The sequence below is a fragment of the Aotus nancymaae genome, unplaced genomic scaffold, assembly GCF_030222135.1.
Source record: "Aotus nancymaae isolate 86718 unplaced genomic scaffold, 86718_ANA_hifiasm-v0.15.2.pri h1tg000122l, whole genome shotgun sequence".
Classification (NCBI taxonomy): domain Eukaryota; kingdom Metazoa; phylum Chordata; class Mammalia; order Primates; family Aotidae; genus Aotus; species Aotus nancymaae.
The window spans coordinates 574,514-594,051 of record NW_026988537.1 but is presented as its reverse complement, the minus strand read 5'-3'; the positions used below and the strand labels follow the sequence as shown (position 1 = coordinate 594,051).

General features: G+C 39.6%; 1 protein-coding gene across 1 annotated transcript in view; it reads left to right on the top strand.

The window, feature by feature from the left end:
- GLMN (glomulin, FKBP associated protein) overlaps nt 1–19,538 on the top strand; it is a 70,116-nt gene that overhangs the window by 12,910 nt on the left and 37,668 nt on the right. Inside the window, exons 8-12 of the mRNA XM_064371137.1 lie at nt 12,998–13,185; nt 15,181–15,234; nt 17,152–17,182; nt 17,285–17,374; nt 18,236–18,277. Coding sequence (XP_064227207.1) covers nt 12,998–13,185; nt 15,181–15,234; nt 17,152–17,182; nt 17,285–17,374; nt 18,236–18,277 — 405 coding nt within the window. The remainder of the gene's footprint in view (nt 1–12,997; nt 13,186–15,180; nt 15,235–17,151; nt 17,183–17,284; nt 17,375–18,235; nt 18,278–19,538) is intronic.

The window sequence follows — 19,538 nt, the reverse complement described above, 5'->3', positions numbered from 1 at the left end:
GCCACACTGTGTTCCACAATGGTTGACCTAATTTACTCTCCCACCAACAGTGTAAAAGTGTTCCTATTTCTCCACATCCTCTCCAGCATCTGTTGTCTCCAGATTTTTTAATGATTGCCATTATAACTGGCATGAGATGGTATCTCAATGTGGTTTTAATTTGCATTTCTCTAATGATCAGTGATGATGAGCTTCTTTTCATATGTTTGTTAACTGCATAAATGTCTTCTTTTGAAAAGTGTCCTTTCATATCCTTTGCCACTTTTTGATGGGGTTGTTTCTTTTTTTCTTGTAAATTTTGTTTAAGTTCTTTGTAGATTCTGGATATTAGTCCTTTGTCAGATGGGTAGATTGCAAAAATTTTTTCCAATTCTGTTGGTTGCCAGTTCACTCTAATGATAGTTTATTTGCTATGCAGAAGTTCTTTAGTTTAATTAGGTCCCATTTGTCTATTTTGGCTTTCGTTGCCATTGCTTTTGGTGTTTCAGTCATGAAGTCCTTGCCTATTCCTATGTCCAGAATGGTGTTGCCTAGGTTTTCTTCTAGGATTTTTATGATGTTAGGTCTTATGTTTAAATCTTTAATCCATCTGGAGTTAATTTTTGTATAAAGTGTAAGGAAGGGATCCAGTTTCAACTTTCTGCTCATGGCTAGCCAGTTTTCCCAACACCATTTATTAAATAGGAAATCCTTTTCCCATGGCTTGTTTTTGTCAGGTTTGTGAAAGATCAGATGGTTGTAGATATGTGGCATTATTTCTGAGGCCTCTGTTTTGTTCCATTGGTCTATATCTCTGTTTTGGTACCAGTACCATGCTGTTTTGATGACTGTGGCCTTGTAGTATAGTTTGAAGTCTGGTAACGTGATGCCTGCAGCTTTTTAAAATTTTTAAATTTTTATTTTTTTTGCTTAGAATTGTCTTTGCTATGCAGGCTCTCTTTTGGTTCCATATGAAGTTTAAGGTGGTTTTTTTCCGATTCTGTGAAGAAGGTCCATAGTAGCTTGATGGGGATAGCACTGACTCTATAAATTACTCTGGGGAGTATGGCCATTTTCATGTTATTGATTCTTCCTAACCATGAGCATGGAATGTTTTTCCATCTGTTTGTGTCCTTATTTCGGTGAGCAGTGGTTTGTAGTTATCCTTGAAGAGGTCCCTCACATCCCTTGTTAGTTGGATTCCTAGGGATTTTATTTTCTTTCTTTCTTTTTTTTTTATAAAATAATTTTTTTTTTATTTAAATAAAGACGGGGTTTCACCATGTTATTCAGGCTGATCTCAAACTCCTGACCTCAGGTGATCTGCCTGCCTTGGCCTTCAAAGTGCTTGGATTATAGGCATGAGCCACCATGCCTGGTGGGGATTTTATTTTCTTAGTAGCAATTGTGAATGGGAGTCTGTTATTGGTGTATGGGAACGCTTGTGATTTTTGCATATTAATTTTGTATCCTGAGACTTTGCTGAAGTTGCTCATTAGCTTAAGGAGATTTGGGGCTGAGACGATGGGGTCTTCTAGATATACAATCATGTTATCTGCAAATAGAGACAATTTGACTTCCTCCTTTCCTAATTGAATACACTTTATTTCTTTTTCTTGCCTGATTGCCCTGGCCAGAACTTCCAATATTATGTTGAATAGGAGTGGTGAGAGAGGGCATCCTTGTCTTGTGCCAGTTTTCAAAGGGAATGCTTCCAGTTTTTCCCTATTCAGTATAATATTGGTTCTGGGTTTATCATAAATAGCTCTTATTATTTTGAGATACATTCCATCAATACCTAGTTTATTGAGGGTTTTTAGCATAAAGGCTGTTGAATTTTGTCGAAGGCCTTCTCTGCATCTGTTGAGATAATCATGTGGTTTTTGTCTTTGGTTCCGTTTATCTGATGGATTACGTTTAGATTTTTGTATGTTGAACCAGCCTTGCATCCTGGGGATGAAGCCGAGTTGATCATGATGGATAAACTTTTTCATGTGCTATTGGATTCGGTTTGCCAGTATTTTATTGAGGATTTTCACATCAATGTTCATCATGGATATTGGCCTGAAATTTTCCTTTTTAATTGTGTCTCTGCCAGGTTTTGGTATCAGGATGATGTTGGTCTCATGAATTAGGGAGGATTCCCGCTTTTTCTATTGTTTGGAATAGTTTCAGAAGGAATGGTACCAACTCCTCTTCGTAACTCTGGTAGAATTTGGCTGTGAACCCGTCTGGTCCTGGACTTTTTTGGTTGGTAGGCTATTGATTGCCACCTCAATATCAGACCTTGTTATTGGTCTATTTAGGGATTCGACTTCTTCCTGGTTTAGTCTTGGAAAGGTGTTAAGTGTTCAGGAATTTATCCATTTCTTCTAGATTTACTGGTTTATTTGCATAGAGGTGTTGATAGTATTCTCTGATGGTAGTTTGTATTTCTGAGGGACCGGTGGTGATATACCCTTTAACATTTTTTATTGCATCTATTTGATTCTTCTCTCTTTTTTTCTTTATTAATCTGGCTAGTGGTCTGTCTATTTTGTTGATCTTTTTAAAAAACCAGCTCCTGGATTCATTGATTTTTTTGAAGGGTTTTTCTTTGTCCCTGTTTCCTTCAGTTCTGCTCTGATCTTAGTTATTTCTTGTCTTCCACTAGCTTTTGAATTTGTTTGTTCTTGCTCCTCTAGTTCTTTTAATCATGATGTTGGGGTTTCGATTTTAGGTCTTTCCTCACTTCTCTTGTGGGCACTTAGTGCTATACATTTCCATCTACACATTGCTTTAAATGTGTCCAAGAGATTCTGGTACGTTATGTCTTCGTTCTCATTGGTTTCAAATAACATCTTTATTTCTGTCTTCATTTCATTATTTATCCAGTAGTCATTCAGGAGCAGGTTGTTCAATTTCCATGTAGTTGTGCAGTTTTGAGTGAGTTTCTTAATTTCTCAGTTCTAATTTTATTGCACTGTGGTCTGAGAGACTGTTATGACTTCTATTCTTTTGCATTTGCTGAGGAGTGTTTTACTTCCAATTATGTGGTCAATTTTAGAATAAGTGCAATGTGATAATGAGAAGAATGTGTATTTTGTGGATTTGGGGTGGAGAGTTCTGTAGATGTCTATTAGGTCTGGTTGGTCCAGATCTGACTTCAAGTCCTTAATATCTTTGTTAATTTTCTGTCTCATTGATTCATCTAATATTGACAGTGGGGTTTATGTATTTGGGTGCTCCTGTATTGGGTGCATGTATATTTAGGATAGTTAGCTCTTCTTGTTTCATTGATCTCTTTACCATTATATAATGCCCTTGTCTCTTTTGATCTTTGTTGGTTTAAAGTCTGTTTTATCAGAGACTAGGATCGCAATCCCTGGTTATTCTAGACAGTAATTCCTCTAACCTTTTTTCAAGGTTCTTAGCTTCCTTGCATGCTCCTTTAGCTTGGAGAAGTTATTACTCACCTTCTGAAGTCTGTTATTATTATTGTTATGTTATTGTTATTACCCATGTTCTGAAGCCTGCTTCTGTCGATTCATCAAACTCATTCTCCATCCAGTTTTGTTCCCTTGCTGGAGAGAAGCTGTGATCCCTTGGAGGAGAAGAGATGTTCTGATATTTGGAGATTTCAACCTTTTTGTCCTGGTTTCTTCCCTTCTTCATGGATTTATCTACCTTTGATCTTTGAAGTTGGTGACCTTTGGATGGGGTCTCTAAGTGGACGTCCTTTCTGTTGATGTTGAAACTATTTATATGTTAGTTTAACTTCTAACAGTTAGGTACCTTTGCTGCAGGTGTGCTGGAGTTTGCTAGAAGTTCACTCCAGACCCTGCTTGCCTGTGAATCACCAGCCAGGGCTACAGAATGGCAAAGATTGCTGCCTATTTCTTCCTCTGGTAGCTTTGTCCCAGAAGGGTACCTGCCAGATGCCAGCCAGAACTCTCCTGTACAAGGTGTCTGTCAGCTCCTGCTGGGAGAAGTCTCTCAGTCAGGATACATGGAGGTCAAGGAGCCACTTGAAGAGGCAGTCTGTCCCTTATCAGAGCTCGAGTGCTGTGCTGGGAGATCCATTGCTCCCTTCAAAGCTATGGGGCAGGGATGTTTTATTCTGCTGATGCTGTACCCACAATCGCCCCTTTTCCCTGGTGTTCTGTCCCATGAAGTTGGGAACTTTGTTTATAAGTCCCTGATGGGCTGCTGCCTTTTTTCAGAGATGCCCTGCCCAGCAAGAAAGGAGTCTAGTGACAGTCACTGTGTAAACTTCCCAGCAACTTTGTTTACACAGAATAGGTTGGCTTACACCTATCTGAACCTCTGCAGTGGCAGATGTCCCTCACCCCACCAAGTGCAAACGTCCCAGGTCGAGCTCAGACTGCTGTGCCGGCTGCCAGAATTTTAACTCAGTGGATCTCATCTTGCTGGTCTTTGTGGGGATGGGACCCAAGAGCCAGACTTGGCTCCCTGGCTTCAGCCCCCTTTTTCAGGGGAATGAGCAGTTCTGTGTCACTGGCATTCCAGGTGTCACTGGGGTATGAGAAAAAAACAAAAACAAAAACTGCTGCAGCTAGCTCAGTGTCTTTTTAAATGGCCACCCAGTTTTGTGCTGGAAGCCCAGGTTGCTAGTGTTGTGGGCACTGGAGGGAATCTCCTGGTCTGAGGGTTATGAAGACCATGGGAAAAACGTATCCGAGCCAGAGTGCCAGAGTGCTGGGAAAAGTCCCTAATGGCTTCCCTTGGCTAGGAAAGAGGATTCGCCAGCCCCTTGTGCTTCACCGGTGAGGCAACACCCCACCCTGCTTTGGCTCGCCTTCCTTGGGCTGCACCCACTGTCTAACCAGTCCCAGTGAGATGAACCAGGTACCTCAGTTGGAAATGCGGAGATCACCCGCCTTCTGCGTCACTCGCTGGGACTTACACACCCGAGCTGTTCCTGTTTGGTCATCTTGGTGGAAATACCCAACTTTCCTTTTTAACTGTTCAGTCTACGATAAGTAACTTTGTAACTAAATCTTCGCATACTTTTCAAATTAGTTCCCTAAAATTCCTAGAGTAGAAGTTCCATGCCCCGTGATAAATAGTTTCAAAATGGCTCCATAAATAAGTAAATTTTATTTTAAAAGCAATTCGACTTTATGCATCAATAGTATTTTTAAATGTGCTCAGATTCTTTATCAGAGAAATCATCTGAAATATTAAAAAATGTATTTGAAGTTGATGTTTATGAATTTCAAAAGAGAGCAGTCTGTGTGAACATGTAGCCATGTTCAGCTGCATGAGTGCAGGTGCAACATAGGAGTAAAATTTGGTTTAATTAGGTTGGGATTTTGAGAACTGGGTAAGTTGTAGAGAGCAAGAGAGGGGCAAGGGATTGAGCATGTATGCAAGGTGATTTTTTTTTTTTTTTTTTTTTTTTTGAGACGGAGTCTTGCTCTGTCTCTCAGGCTGGAGTGCAGTGGTGTGATCTCGGCTCACTACCTCCACCTCCTGGGTTCAAGCAGTTCTTCTGCCTCAGCCTCCCAAGTAGTTGGGATTACAGGCACTGCCTCTACACCTGGCTAATTTTTTGTATTTTTAGTAAAGATGGGGTTTTGCCATGTTGACCAGGCTGGTCTCGATCTCCTGACCTCAGGTGATCCACCTGCATCGGCCTCCCAAAGTGCTGGAGTTACAGGAGTGAGCCACCACGCCTGGCCACAAGATGATTTTAATGTACAAAGTAACTTTAATGATGGACATAGAGTTTAAGCTGGGTAAGGAGTGAAGTTAGGACATACCAAATGCAAGAGACAGTGAAAAGGTGATTGAATCATTAAGTTGTAGGACCTGGTGCGGGTGACAAATTTTTGGAGTTAGGTTACTAAGAGTGGTGAGCTGAAAAAATAGGAGGTGTAAAGAATAAGGTGCTTGAAAATAGTATTATGGAAAGATTATAGTTGCTAGTAACGATGTCTGGGGTGTGAACATGAGAGGGTGTTCTAAAGGAGAGGGTGGAGGCCAAGATCATTGGACTAGAGAAAATGAAGTACATGAGATTTCAGAGTATTAGAAGATCTTTGGTTGTACATTTAAATCACACAGAAATATAATGTTGGAAAGCCACGTGATGGGATGACCTTGGGGTCTACTAACTGCAACAAGGAGGAATAGAAATGGTGAAGTCATTAAAAAAAAGTGTTTCACAGTTGAGGGATTTTTTAAAGAGGATGGGAAGAGAATGGTATAGAAGCAGCAAGGAGAACAGGTGTACTCCCACACTCAGTGGCACAGTGGGTATAGATGAATAATATAGCAGTCTTTTGAGAAAGTAGCAGAGAAAGCAGTTGTTTTCAGGTGAGAGCCAATTTCCATTTAGGAGAGATGGAAAAAGGGGTCAGATGAAGGGATGCTAGAAGTTTATGGAAATAAATTCTGAAGATGAGAGATGACAATTAGGAATCCGTAATTTAATAAGGTTAATGCTGATGGCCATGATAATAGTGAATAGGCTGTGAGGGATGAAGAAGGGGAGGTGAAGGTTTTTCTCTGGAGCACACCAAAGTCTGGGGCCTCTTCATTGTTGCCAGTGCTAGAGTACTGTATCATCTCCGGGATATCGTATAAGCACCATCACATATGATATGTATTTTGAGAAGATGACTATGAAAGTTGGAAACTATTAAAGGAAATCTGGTGATCTTAGAAAAACCAAACTCAGTTTCTCCTACTATAGTCGTAAGAAGCTTCTGACACCAGATGTATGGAGTTCCCTACTCTGCCCCCTTCGCTTCATAGCAAGCAAGCAAACAGTTCTACAGTGGACACCAATTGGGTGTCCTCTAATTCAATTCCAACATTACCTACCTGGAGATAGTGTCAGATCTCACAGGTTGAGGGCTGAATCCCTCAAGACTGCCCCCATTTCCAATGCCCGTCTCAAGCCCCAGGATGTTTTACCTGTGCTCTGAATCAGGGTTCCCAGGACCCCCTCCTTGGGCTTAATTAATTTGCTAGATTGGCTTCCAGAACACAGGGAACTGCTTACTTATATTTAGTGGTTTACTATAAAGAATATTACAAAGGATACAGATGAAGAGATGCATAGGGCTAGGTATAGGGGAAGGGGCACTGAGTTTCCATACCCTGCCTGGGTGCCCCACCCTCCTGGAAACTTTGTGTGTTCAGCTTCCAGAAGCTTTCTGAATCCAATCATTTTGGGTTTTTATGGAGGCTTCATTATGTAGGAATGACTGATTACATCATTGACCGTTGGTAATCAACTTAATCTTCAGCCCCTATGCCTTACCGGGGTCGGATGGGGGTGGGGCTGTAGGACTGAAAGGTCCAACCCTCTCATCACAGGGTTGGTTCCCTTGGCAACCAGCTCCCATCCTGAGGCTATCCAGGAGACCCAGCCATCAGTAACTCAATAGCATAAAGATACATCACCTTGGAGATTCCAAGGATTTTAGGAGTTGTATCCCAGGAAGTGAGAACAATGAGCAAATATATATTTCACAGTATCACAGATGTTAAACCTGGCAGTGATGTAATCAAACTGAGTTTAGGATTAGTCACTTTAAAGGAAGATGACTAACTGGGATAAAATTGGAAGTAGGGAAGTCTTGGGAGTTGTGAGAAATGATGGGAGAGTAAGTATGGATGTATGGATATAGTTTTTGTTTGTTTGTTTCCTTTCTTTTATTTACTAAATTTGCAACACATTCTGGTGGTAGGGATGTAGTTTTAAAGATGAAGAAAGGGCAGATTTGAGAACTTTATAGTAGGTAAACTTGGCAAAATTTGGTCATTGCTTGGATTTAGAATAAAACATGGATTTTTGCTTAGATAACTGGGCAGATGAAGGTGCCAATACTTGAGATAGAGAACGTAGAGCAAGGATTTGGGGGTCTGATAGAGAATATAGAGCAAGGATTTGGGTGTCTTGTGCTTTTAAAAAACAGAAATTTTAAAATGTTCTGAAAAGTACTAAAAACTATATAGCATATGCCCATGTACCCATCACTGAGCTTCAGTAATTATCAACATTTTGCCAATTTTGTTTTATCTATCCTCCTCCTTTTCTTCCTGTAGTATGTTATAACAAGTCCTACATATAATTCATCTGTAAATCTTTAAGGATGCTTCCCTAATAATAAGGGCTTTTTAAAGAAACAAATAACCACAATGCTGTTATGACACCTAACAAGATTTTACTACCTTTTTTAAAAATTTTTTTGAGACAGGGTTTCACTCGCATTGCCCAAGCTGGAGTGCAGTGACGTGATCTTGGCTCACTGAAACCTCCGCCTCCCGGGCTTAAGCAGTTCTCCTGCCTCAGCCTCCCAAGCAGCTGGGGCTGCAGGCACACATCGCCCCACCTGGCCAATTTTTGTATTTTTGGTAGAGACAGGGTTTCACGTTACCCAGGCTGTCTCAAACTCCTGGGCTCAAGCAGTCTGGCTGCCTTAGCCTCCCAAAGTGCTGGGATTACAGGCAGGAGCCACCATTCCTGGCCTAACACCTAACAAGGTTAGTAATAATTTTTTAATATATATCTAATAACCAGAGAGAGAGCAGGTTTTTAAGGAATTTAAAATATATTTTAATATGTAAAATATATGTATATTTAACATATAATTATATGTAAATGTGTATATATATATTTTGAGACAGGGTCTCATTCTGCGGCCCAGGCTGGAGTGCAGTGGTACAATCATGGCTTGCTGCAGCCTCGGTCTCTTAGGCTCAAGTGATCCTTCCACCACAGCCTCCTGAATAGCTGGACTTACAGGCATGCCCCAGCATGCCTGGCTACTTAAATTTTTCAGTTTTGTAGAGGTGAAGTCTCACTATGTTGTACAGGCTGGTCCTGAACTCTTCGTCTCAAGTCATCCTCCCACCTTGGCTTCTCAAGGTGCTGGAATTACAGGTGTGAGCCACTGTACCTGACCAGGGATATTTTTGAATAAGAGTGGGTGAGATTACCTAAAGAGGTGAGGAGAGAAAAGGGCTCAGGAGTGAACTGTAGAGAGTACTAGCACTTAAAAGGAGCCCAAGAAAGAAGTCAGAAGTGGTAGAAATACACAGAAACTGGTGTAGTAGGGTTTTAGAAGGATAGAGGTGATCAGGACTCTTAAACACAACATAGAGGTACATTGGAAAGCATCCATTGGATTTAGGAAGTAAGATGGCATTGGTAATCTTAGCAAAAGCAGTTTAAGTATAGTGTTGGAGATAAATCAGAGTGGAGTAGATAAAAGAATGAATGACTGATAAGAAAAAGGAGAGGACTAGTGTAAGCTATTCTTTAAAAGAATTTAGATGAGTAAGGAAGGAGAGGTACTAGCTAGAAGACATGAGGTAAGGGTAGGAAGGTATGGAGATGGGAAGGCTTGCGCATGTTTATAGCTGTTAGGGTACAAACTGTTGAGGGAACCATGTGGCTTATGAGCAGATGGCTGGGCATAGGATCAAAGACATAAGGAGGGTCCTAGAAAGGAAGAAATAATGGGGATCAAGGTAAGAATACATGTTTAGAAATTTGTAGCAGGAATGAGTTATTACAATTGAGGGGAGTCAAACCCACTGGCCTCAGATTTCTAGGTGAAGGAGAGATGATCTCTTAATAATGAGGAGGTAGAAGTGGGCATTGAGTAAAAGGGCTTAAGGAAACTGGTGAAGGTTTGGAGTACTGAGGGGAACGGAAGGAGATGCTGGAAGACCGTGGCAACGTTAGTCAGTAGTCCTGGGCACTCAGCTCTGGTTGGAGACCACAACTGTAGTGGTAACAGTCTATATTTTTTTCTCCAGCAGTACTCAGCGCCCTGTGTGTAGAAGTAGAGAAGGTGGATTGTAGTTATTTTTTCAAGGCTGGCATTTTAAACTGGGTAGATGCTGCTGAAGGAAATACAGGGTACAGATAGTTCAGCTGGTCAATACTCCATGATTCAGGTTGGATAGGGAAAGAATGGGGGTTAGGAGGGAATGCCTACATAGGTCAAAATGAAGGAATGACAGGCCTGGAGAATTCAGAAGTAGAAAAGCAGATTGCTAGGTGAGAGAGGATGAGAGATTTTGGTCAGAAAACGGGATATTGAAGTTTAAAGTATCAAATACAGAATAGTTCCAGATGTTCAGAGATCTGGCATGGGATCAGGTACTGAAATGGATTAAAACTAAAGGTCACTAGAATTTAGAAATTGAGAACCATGAGAGTGGATGCAGTGACTTGCTGCTTGATTGAAAAATAAATAATAATAATAAAGGACCATGAGACTATCCTGTTATAGGGGTTATCTGCATGAACATTCAACTTTTCCAAGATTGTAGCAGGAGTTGGGCAGAGAAAAAGATTGTGAGCAGGTGCCAGAGTCTTCAGTGAATGTCAGGAAATTACCAGGACATCAGCATATGACAGAGAAAAGGACAGTATGTTATCTGCATCAAAGGAAAATGTGCTTTTGTTAGAAAGTACAGAAAGAGCCAATACTATAATACTATGCTTAGCCCCTGCCTGTAACTGGCCTACCCAACAGCTGCCTTCTGGGTCCGGGGGTGTAAAAGGTGTGAGAATGAGCATCTCCCACCAGAAATCAGACAGGTTTAGTTAAAGTAGTGAGGTAGAACAAGCATCCTATGAAGAGACTGAGGATATAGGCAACTGGTCCTGAGATCTCAGTAGAAGGAACATTACAAGTAGAAGGAGCCAGCAGTAAGGATGCACATAGCAGTCTAGAAGTAGAGGTGAGATCAGCTAGGAGATGAAGCGAGGAGATGTCTTCTGTGCTGGAGAGGTACTGGTGAGTATGGTGTGGTTGGGATTCACTGGCCTCAGCCATCTTTATTTTGGTACAGAACTACTAGAATGTCCCAAAGGTTGTGGAATAGGAACGTTCCTGAAAGAACAGAGGCTGCCATGAATTATGAAGTGGTATGGTGGCAGTACAGCTTGGGTCTGAACAAGACTGCTGGTTGGTGTGTGGTTAGGTAGTGAAGGACCAGATTTGGGAACAGATTGGGCCTCAGATATCCAGAGCAGCACTGTAGAATCTAGTTGCATGTAATGATGTTTCAAAAAGGCTATCTTAGGATGGATGTGGTAGCTTACACTTGTAGGCCCAGGCCTTTGGGAGGTTGAGGTGGGCAGATCTCTTAAGCCCAGGAGTTTGAGACCAGCCTGGGGTACATGGTGAAACCTTATCTCTATAAAAAATAAAAAAATAATAAAAAAATACCTGGTGGCATGGGCCTATAGTCCCAGCTACTCAGGAGGTTGAAGTGGGTGGATTGCTTGAACCTGGGGAAGTCAAGGCTGCAGTGAGCCATGATCATGCCACTGCACTCCAGCCTGAGTGACAGAGCAAAACCCTATCTCAAAAACAACAACAAAAAAAAAACAGGGCTACCTTACTCTGCAGAAAACACACGTAGCATTGGCTGAATAAAGAAATGGAGCTTCATAATTAAGAACATTTGGAATCAGAGTGCAATACACTTTTTGTCTTGTAGCTATAACAAGAATGCATGGCCTTGAAAATCATGCAGCAGTATATATTTAGTGTCTGGTAGCTGAATAGCAGTTTCTTGTGACTGAGGATGATTTTCCATGGTTCCTTTTTGTATTCTGAAATGACTAATGGAACCATCTGGGATCAGCAGATTTTTAACTCCCTGAAGGCTGGAAAAGACTTATTTGGCTTTATAATTCCCCACAATGTCAGGCCCAGTGCCTTGCACTTAAGTGCTTATTGAATAAAAGAGTGACTTATGTGGAAGGTCAGTGTTCATTCTGCTTTAGCTATTTTTGTCATTCATTCCCTTTTAACTCCTATATGGTAGTTTGTTGTGACCTTAACTTTCTTTTTTTTTTGAGACGGAGTTTCGCTCTTGTTACCCAGGCTGGAGTGCAATGGCGCGATCTCGGCTCACCGCAACCTCCGCCTCCTGGGTTCAGGCAATTCTCCTGCCTCAGCCTCCTGAGTAGCTGGGATTACAGGCACGCGCCACCATGCCCAGCTAATTTTTTGTATTTTTTTAGTAGAGACGGGGTTTCACCACGTTGACCAGGATGGTCTCGATCTCTTGACCTCGTGATCCACCCGCCTCGGCCTCCCAAAGTGCTGGGATTACAGGCTTGAGCCACCGCGCCCGGCCTCTTTTTTTTTTTTGAGAGGAGTTTCACTCTTGTTACCCAGGCTGGAGTGCAATGCCGCGATCTCGGCTCACCACAACCTCTGCCTTCTGGGTTCAGGCAATTCTCCTGCCTCAGCCTCCTGAGTAGCTGGGATTACAGGCACGCGCCACCATGCCCAGCTAATTTTTTGTATTTTTAGTAGAGACGGGGTTTCACCATGTTGACCAGGATGGTCTCGATCTCTTGACCTCGTGATCCACCCGTCTCGGCCTCCCAAAGTGCTGGGATTACAGGCGTGAGCCATCGCACCCGGCCCCGTGACCTTAACTTTCTTATGCTTTTTTTGTGGAGCTGTTCAATAAATATTTGACATAGGTATTAATACCATTTTGTAGTTCACCCAGTGTCACACAGCTAGTAAGTGGTAGAGCCAAAACTCAAAATCAATTCCAGTGGATTCTGAAGGCCAGATGCTTTCTGGTATGCTAGGATTAGTACCAGTGTAAAAGCTAAAGGGGTCATCCTGTTTCCTGAGCATAAAGCTTTGTTTAGCCCTGTGGTCCCACCCACTCATGCAAGGATGCTTCTCTTTCTCTTATGACATGAGAACCCAGATGACCTGAGAGATCAGCAGTGTTCCCTCAGGCCCTGCTGCCCTGCCCAGCGTTCTGCAGCCCACTCTCTCTAGGCAGACCTTAATTACATCTGCAGAAACCCCTTCACTTTTATCATATAATCTAATCATGGGAGTGACATCTTGGCATATTCTGTTGGTTCAAAGCAAGTCTCATAGGTCCCAGTCACACTCAGAGGGAGTGATTACACTCCCCTTGGTGAGAATGTGGGGTCTGAACACGCGGTTAGGGGCATCTTAGAGTCTGTGTGCTATAGTTTCCTTTTATATCTGTTTCATAGGGTTTTTTATCAGCAATTGAACACCCTTTCCCCAAAATGATTTTTAATCATGGAAGGAGAAAGAGAACTTGGAATTACCTTGAATTTGAAGAAGAAGAAGATAAACAATTAGCAGATTCAATGGCTTCTCTGGCATATCTAGTATTTGTACAGGGCATCTGTATTGATCAGCTTCCAATGGTCTTAAGGTAAGAGTTAGTGTTTGGTTTATTCATGTATTCTGAAAGTAATTTCATACAATTCTCATTTATCTGATGTCCAGTATATACATATTAACAAACTAATATATTTTAAATAAATAATAAAGGCTATTTTTGTTAAGAATGATCCCAGCTGTAATCTGTTAAAGATAGCAGTAGACAAGTAATGAAAATGGGGGGTGTTGACATAGGTGTAAGGGAATGGTGGGGACGAGAATTGGAAGATGATAAACTGGGGTTCGTTTTGAAGCCTTTGAGCCCACCCTGGAACTAGCCAGGTACCCAGGGGTATCATCATCTTTTCACTGGATTACTGCTGTAAAATCCTGAGTAGATATTTATATGTCTACTTTTATTCCCTTTTAATTTAACACATTCTGAACATACCAGAAAGTGAAACCTTAAAAGTCCCTTACTGAAAACCCTCCAGTGTCTTTTTATTGCTGTAAGAATAAAGTCTTAATGCCTTTACATAATTTCTGAGAGAAACTTATGCCTGGTCTGGTCCCTGCTTGATTGACCTGATTCATCTCCTACCACCTTTCCTCTTGTTTACTATGCTCCAGTAACACAGACCTTCTTTTGCTTCTTGTTTAGATATGTTATGAATTTTCCTGCTATTCAGCCTTTGTATATGCTTAAAATTATCCTTAAATGTCACTTTCTGAAGAAAGGCTTCACTCACCACCCAATTTAGGTTGAATCCTTCCATTAGAATTACCTTGACCTTGTCTTCTTTTTGCACAATATTTATTTAAATTATTTTTTAAATATATAATTTTATAATGTAGTACCTTCTGGACTTGAGTTCTATGATAACAAGGATTGTATATTTGCCTTATAGGCATTGGGTATTTGTGTCTTTGTATGAGTTTGTATATTAATACTTATTAATATACAACTATACTAATATATATTAATATACAACTACTAATATATAAATATACAACTATATTAATATATATTTATATACTTAGGAGTATGTTTGTATGTAAATGTTTTTATATATTAATATACCTGGGAATATATTATATATTTGTATGTTTATATTTATAATTTATAGATTATAATATATATTAGATGTAGATTATATATGTAGATTATAATTATATATTATAAATCTATAAATTATACATATAATTATACATATTTATATATTATGTAAATGTGTATGTTTTATAAATATATGTTAATATACCTAGGAGTGTAGTTATATGTACATATTGCAATAATGGCTACCATTTGCATGTTCGCCATGTATGAAACATTGTGCTAATAACTTTATATGCATTATCTCATCCTTATCATAAGCCTGTGAAATAGAGCATTCTCTCGTTTTACAGATGAAAATAACAAACTTAGACAAGTTAATATACCTCTGTAGATCTAACTACTTTGTGGCATAGATGGAATTCAGACAGCTGTCTGACCTCAGAGCCTATACTCTTAAGCATCAGATTCTATCACCAAAATAACTTACACAGCATATGTGTATTAGTTTGCTAGGGCTTCTGTAAAACGTGCTACAAACTGGATGGTTAAAATAACAGAAATAGATTGTCTCATAGTTTTGAAGTCTTTTTGTGAGGGTTGTGAAGGAGAATCTTTTCCATGCCTCTCCCCTGGCTTCCGTTGATTTGCTTGCAATCTTTGATGGTCTTTGTCTTGTAGATGCATTACCTGTTCTCTGCCTTCACGTTCATATGCTGTTCTCCCTGTGTGCTTGTGTCTGTCTCCAAATTTCCTTATATAAGGACACCAGTCATATTGGATTAGGGCCCACCCTAATGACCTTACTTTAAATTGATTATCTCTATAAAAACCCCTATCTCCAAATAAGGTCATATTCTGAAGTGTTAGAGGTTAGGATTCTAACGTATCTTTTTTGGAGGAGATACAATTCAACCCATAACGGTATGTGTGCGTGTACATGTATCTGTGTGTGTGTATATAACATAAATGTTTGTTTTGTTTCTATTTTAGCCCATTGTACCTTTTGCAGCTTAATATGGGGCATATTGAAGTATTTTTGCAAAGGTAAGATCATTTAGATGGTCTCTCAAAATGAAATAGTAGTGTTAAAATAGTCTTGTTAAGATCAGAGGAGACTGCCATCTCTTTGCTAGGCCCTAATTAATTAATTGGTTATTTTATAAAACATTGAGGCAAATAATTCACAAGAGAGACAGAAATGAGTCAAAGAGGTTTTACACCAAAGTGTCTTTTCTTTTAAACCTAAGACAGAACTAAAATTTTGTCTTAAGACCTTTTCCAGTCATCTGTTTCTAAGGTTTCTTCCCTTATTCTAAAAGTTGGTAAGTTAAAACACCCGTACCCCACCGCGTCCTCCTCCATCTTAAGGAGTTAAAACACCCGTACCCCACCGTGTCCTCCTCCATCTTAAGGAGTTAAAACACCCGTACCCCACCGTGTCCTCCTCCATCTTAAGGAGTTAAAACACCCGTACCCCACCGTGTCCTCCTCCATCTTAAGGAGTTAGAACACCCGTACCCCACCGTGTCCTCCTCCATCTTAAGGAAGGGCAGTCAATAAAAGAAGTACATCCATATTTTTCCTTCATGGACACAATCTGTGAATTGCAGCAAAAGAAAGGAGGTGTCTTGACTCCCACCTTTTATATTTTAGATTGTTGACAGTGATATCATTCCAACTTTTCTCATTTGAAGTGCTAAGCAGCAGGACTTTATTTAAAAAGAAAAAAAAAGCCAGGGGCGGTGGCTCATGCCTGTAATCCTAGCACTTTGGGAGACCAAGGTGAAAGGATTGCTTGAGCCCAGGAGTTTGAGACCAGTCTCTTTCTCTACAAAAAATATCAGCCAGGCATGGTGGTGCATGCCCATTGTCCCAGCTACTTGGGAGGCTGAGTTGAAAGAATCACCTGGGCCTGGGAGGTTTAGGCTGCAGTAAGCAGAGATGGAACCACTGCAGTCCAGCCTGGACAGCAGAGTAAAACTGTCTCAAAAAAAAAAAAAAAAAACCCAAAAAACAAAAACAGAAATTACAGAGTAACAGGTATAATTTCTAGACAGAAATTAAAGAATTTTGCAAAACTCTTTATGCTTTGTTTTCTTACACTATAACATGTTTACATTATCCCCTGAGATCTGTTAGGACTTTGCAGTTACCTTCTAGGAACACTAGTGACAGCTTATAAATCCCATCTCTTCCCAGGTGAAGGAATATTTGTAACATGGCAATGTCCAAAGCCTCAGCATACAAGGCAGGAATTTCCAAGGGTCTCCTGGCACAAGTAGTTACTAACTCTGTAAATTTGCTGTATTATGTATGTTTTAATGATTTTGTATTCGTTACATTTAGTTTCTGTTATTCGTACAGTGATAATATGTATTGTTTTGAATCTAAGTTCTATATTCTTGATATTTCCAAATTGCATAATCATTGAGCCAAAGACAATAGTTTTAAACTTCTTGCATGGTTAGAATAATTCCCTGAAGCCCAAGATATTTTTTTGCCACAGATCTTAAGTATTTAGTTAATAGTGATTACATATTAATTAATAGTGATTATAATCCTTTTTTTAAAAAAGTATAATCACAAGTATAGAGCATATAATTCTTTTTTGAATAAAAATAATTGGAAAGATTTTCCAGAACAATCAACTGGAATACCTAGCATTGGTTATATCAGGTGTAGTTAATTTGTTAGCACTTGCTGTTGAAGAGCTATTGTTCTAAAGTCAGGAAATAATCCCTGAGTGGGTTTATTTTAGTCAGATTTACAGGTCTTAGCCAAACTGAAAGACAGATCAAAGATGGATTAAAACTGTTGATCAAGTTCTTCAACAGAATTTCTCCTTAATGATAATGCATTTTTAAAATGTTAAAATTTCAATTTTTGCTATATTTTTCCTAAGATGAAGTATCATTCTAAAATAGTTTACAAATTCATAATAAATTTTAATATATTTTTCAGAGCGGAAGAGTCTGTTATCTCCAAAGGATTGGTAAGATGTTTGTTCCCATTATAACTTAAATACATAGTTATGTTAACAAATAACAGCTGTTGACATCACTGTATGTGTATCTGCATATATTTTAATCTGTAGGAGCTGCTGGAAAATAGTTTATTGAGAATAGAAGACAACAGTCTACTTTACCAGTACTTAGAAATCAAGAGTTTTCTTACTGTACCTCAGGTAAATAAAGTATGTATTCTAATATTGAAAATAGCCCTTTGCCTGTTCTGAACTTAAAATAAGGTCTTTTCTGATTCCTTTCCCACTCTCTTCTCTGCAACCTTCGAAAAGTCTGGTGTAATGCTGTCCAATAGAACTTTGACAGTATGAAAGCCACTAGCCAAACTGAACACTTGAAATGTGGCTAATGTGACTAAGGAACTAAGTTTTACATTTAAATTTTAATTTATTTAAACGTAAGTAGCTATTAGAGGCCACTATTATTGATAGCACAGCATCCAGTGGAAAAGCATAACTTTCTTCTTTTGATACTTTATTTCTGTGGGAATGAAGTTCCTTTATGTTTCTCATAACTCAAGTTCTCAGGACTCCATCTAAGGCATTCACTGACTCGTTACAAGAAAGACTAATATACATTTTGTTTTCCCCTCCTATGGTTTATTTTGCCTAGTACTCTTAGTTATGATATCCAAGGAAATCCTTAGATTTCAGTGTGAGAACTAGTTTTCCTAATATTTAAATAGAAAAACATGGTTTTTATTAATATATTGTTTGATTGTTTTAAATTAATAAATGTTTCTGCACATTTAATTTCATTTTCTTGCCACTATAGATGTAATTGAAAATTACCATTCACTTTCAAAAGTACGCTTTGTGACACTTCTATTCACTATCATTTAAAAAATCAGTTGTAGTTAGCTTTCTGGAATGGAAGGCTTAGGGAAAAATTAATTTACTTCACTTTTAAATCTCCTACCCTCACTTCTCTGAATTTTTAGTATCCTATTGATATGTCATAGCTGTTTATTTGCAGTCAGTATAATCTATTTACATCTGAAATTTATATATTTTTATTTCCAGGGCTTAGTGAAAGTAATGACACTTTGCCCGATGGAGACACTGGTATGTAAATGTTCGGTGACTAAAGAGTAATGAGTTACAGTGAGAAATTTTGACAAATAATTTAATCTTCTTTTTAAAAAATTTTGTGAATTTTTTATTTATTTATTTATTTTTTAATTATACTTTAAGTTTTGGGGTACATGTGCAGAGTGTGCAGGTGTGTTACATAGGTATGCACGTGCCTCGGTGGTTTGCTGCATCCATCACCCCGTCATCTACATTAGGTATTTCTCCTAATGCTATCCCTCCCCAATCCCCTCATCCTCTGCTATCTCTCTCCTAGGCCCCCCAACCCCATGACAGGCCCCAGTGTGTGATGTTCCCCTCCCTGTGTCCATGTAATCTCATTGTTCAACACCCACTTATGCGTGAGAACATGCGGTGTTTGGTTTTCTGTTCCTCTGTCAGTCCGCTGAGAATGATGGTTTCCAGCTTCATCCATGTTCCTGCAAAGGATGTGAACTCATCCTTTTTTTTTTTTAAATTCTACTTTAAGTTCTGGGGTACATGTGCAGATCTTGCAGGATTGTTGCGTAGGTACACACATGCCATGGTGGTTTGCTGCCTCCATCCCCCTGTCACCTACATCAGGCATTTCTCCTAGTGTTATCCCTCCCCAGCCTCCCCACACCCTACTGTCCTTTCCCTAGCTCCCCACCCCTCAACAGACCCCAGTGTGTGATGTTCCCCTCCCTGTGCCCATGTATTCTCATTGTTCAACACCCGCCTATAAGTGAGAACATGTGGTGCTTGGTTTTCTGTTCTTATGTCAGTTTGCTGAGAATGAGAACTCATGCTTTTTTATGGCTGCATACTATTCCACGTTGTATATGTGCTCCCACCAAGAGTGTAAAAGTGTTCCTATTTCTCCACATCCTCTCCAGCATCTGTTGTCTCCTGATTTTTTCTTTATTGCCATTCTAACTGGCATGAGATGGTATCTCAGTGTGGTTTTGATTTGCATTTCTCTGATGACCAGTGATGATAGGCTTTTTTTCTTATGTTTGTTGACTGCATAAATGTCTTCTTTTGAAAAGTCTCTCTTCATATCCTTTGCCCACTTTTTGATGGGGTGGATTGTTTTTTCTTGTAAATTTGTTTAAGTTCTTTGTAGATTCTGGATATTAGCCCTTTGTCAGTTGGGTAGACTGCAAAAATTTTTTCCCATTCTGTTGGTTGCCAGTTCACTCTAATGATAGTTTCTTTTGCTGTAGTTTAATTAGATCCCATTTGTCAATTTTGGCTTTTGTTGTCATTGCTT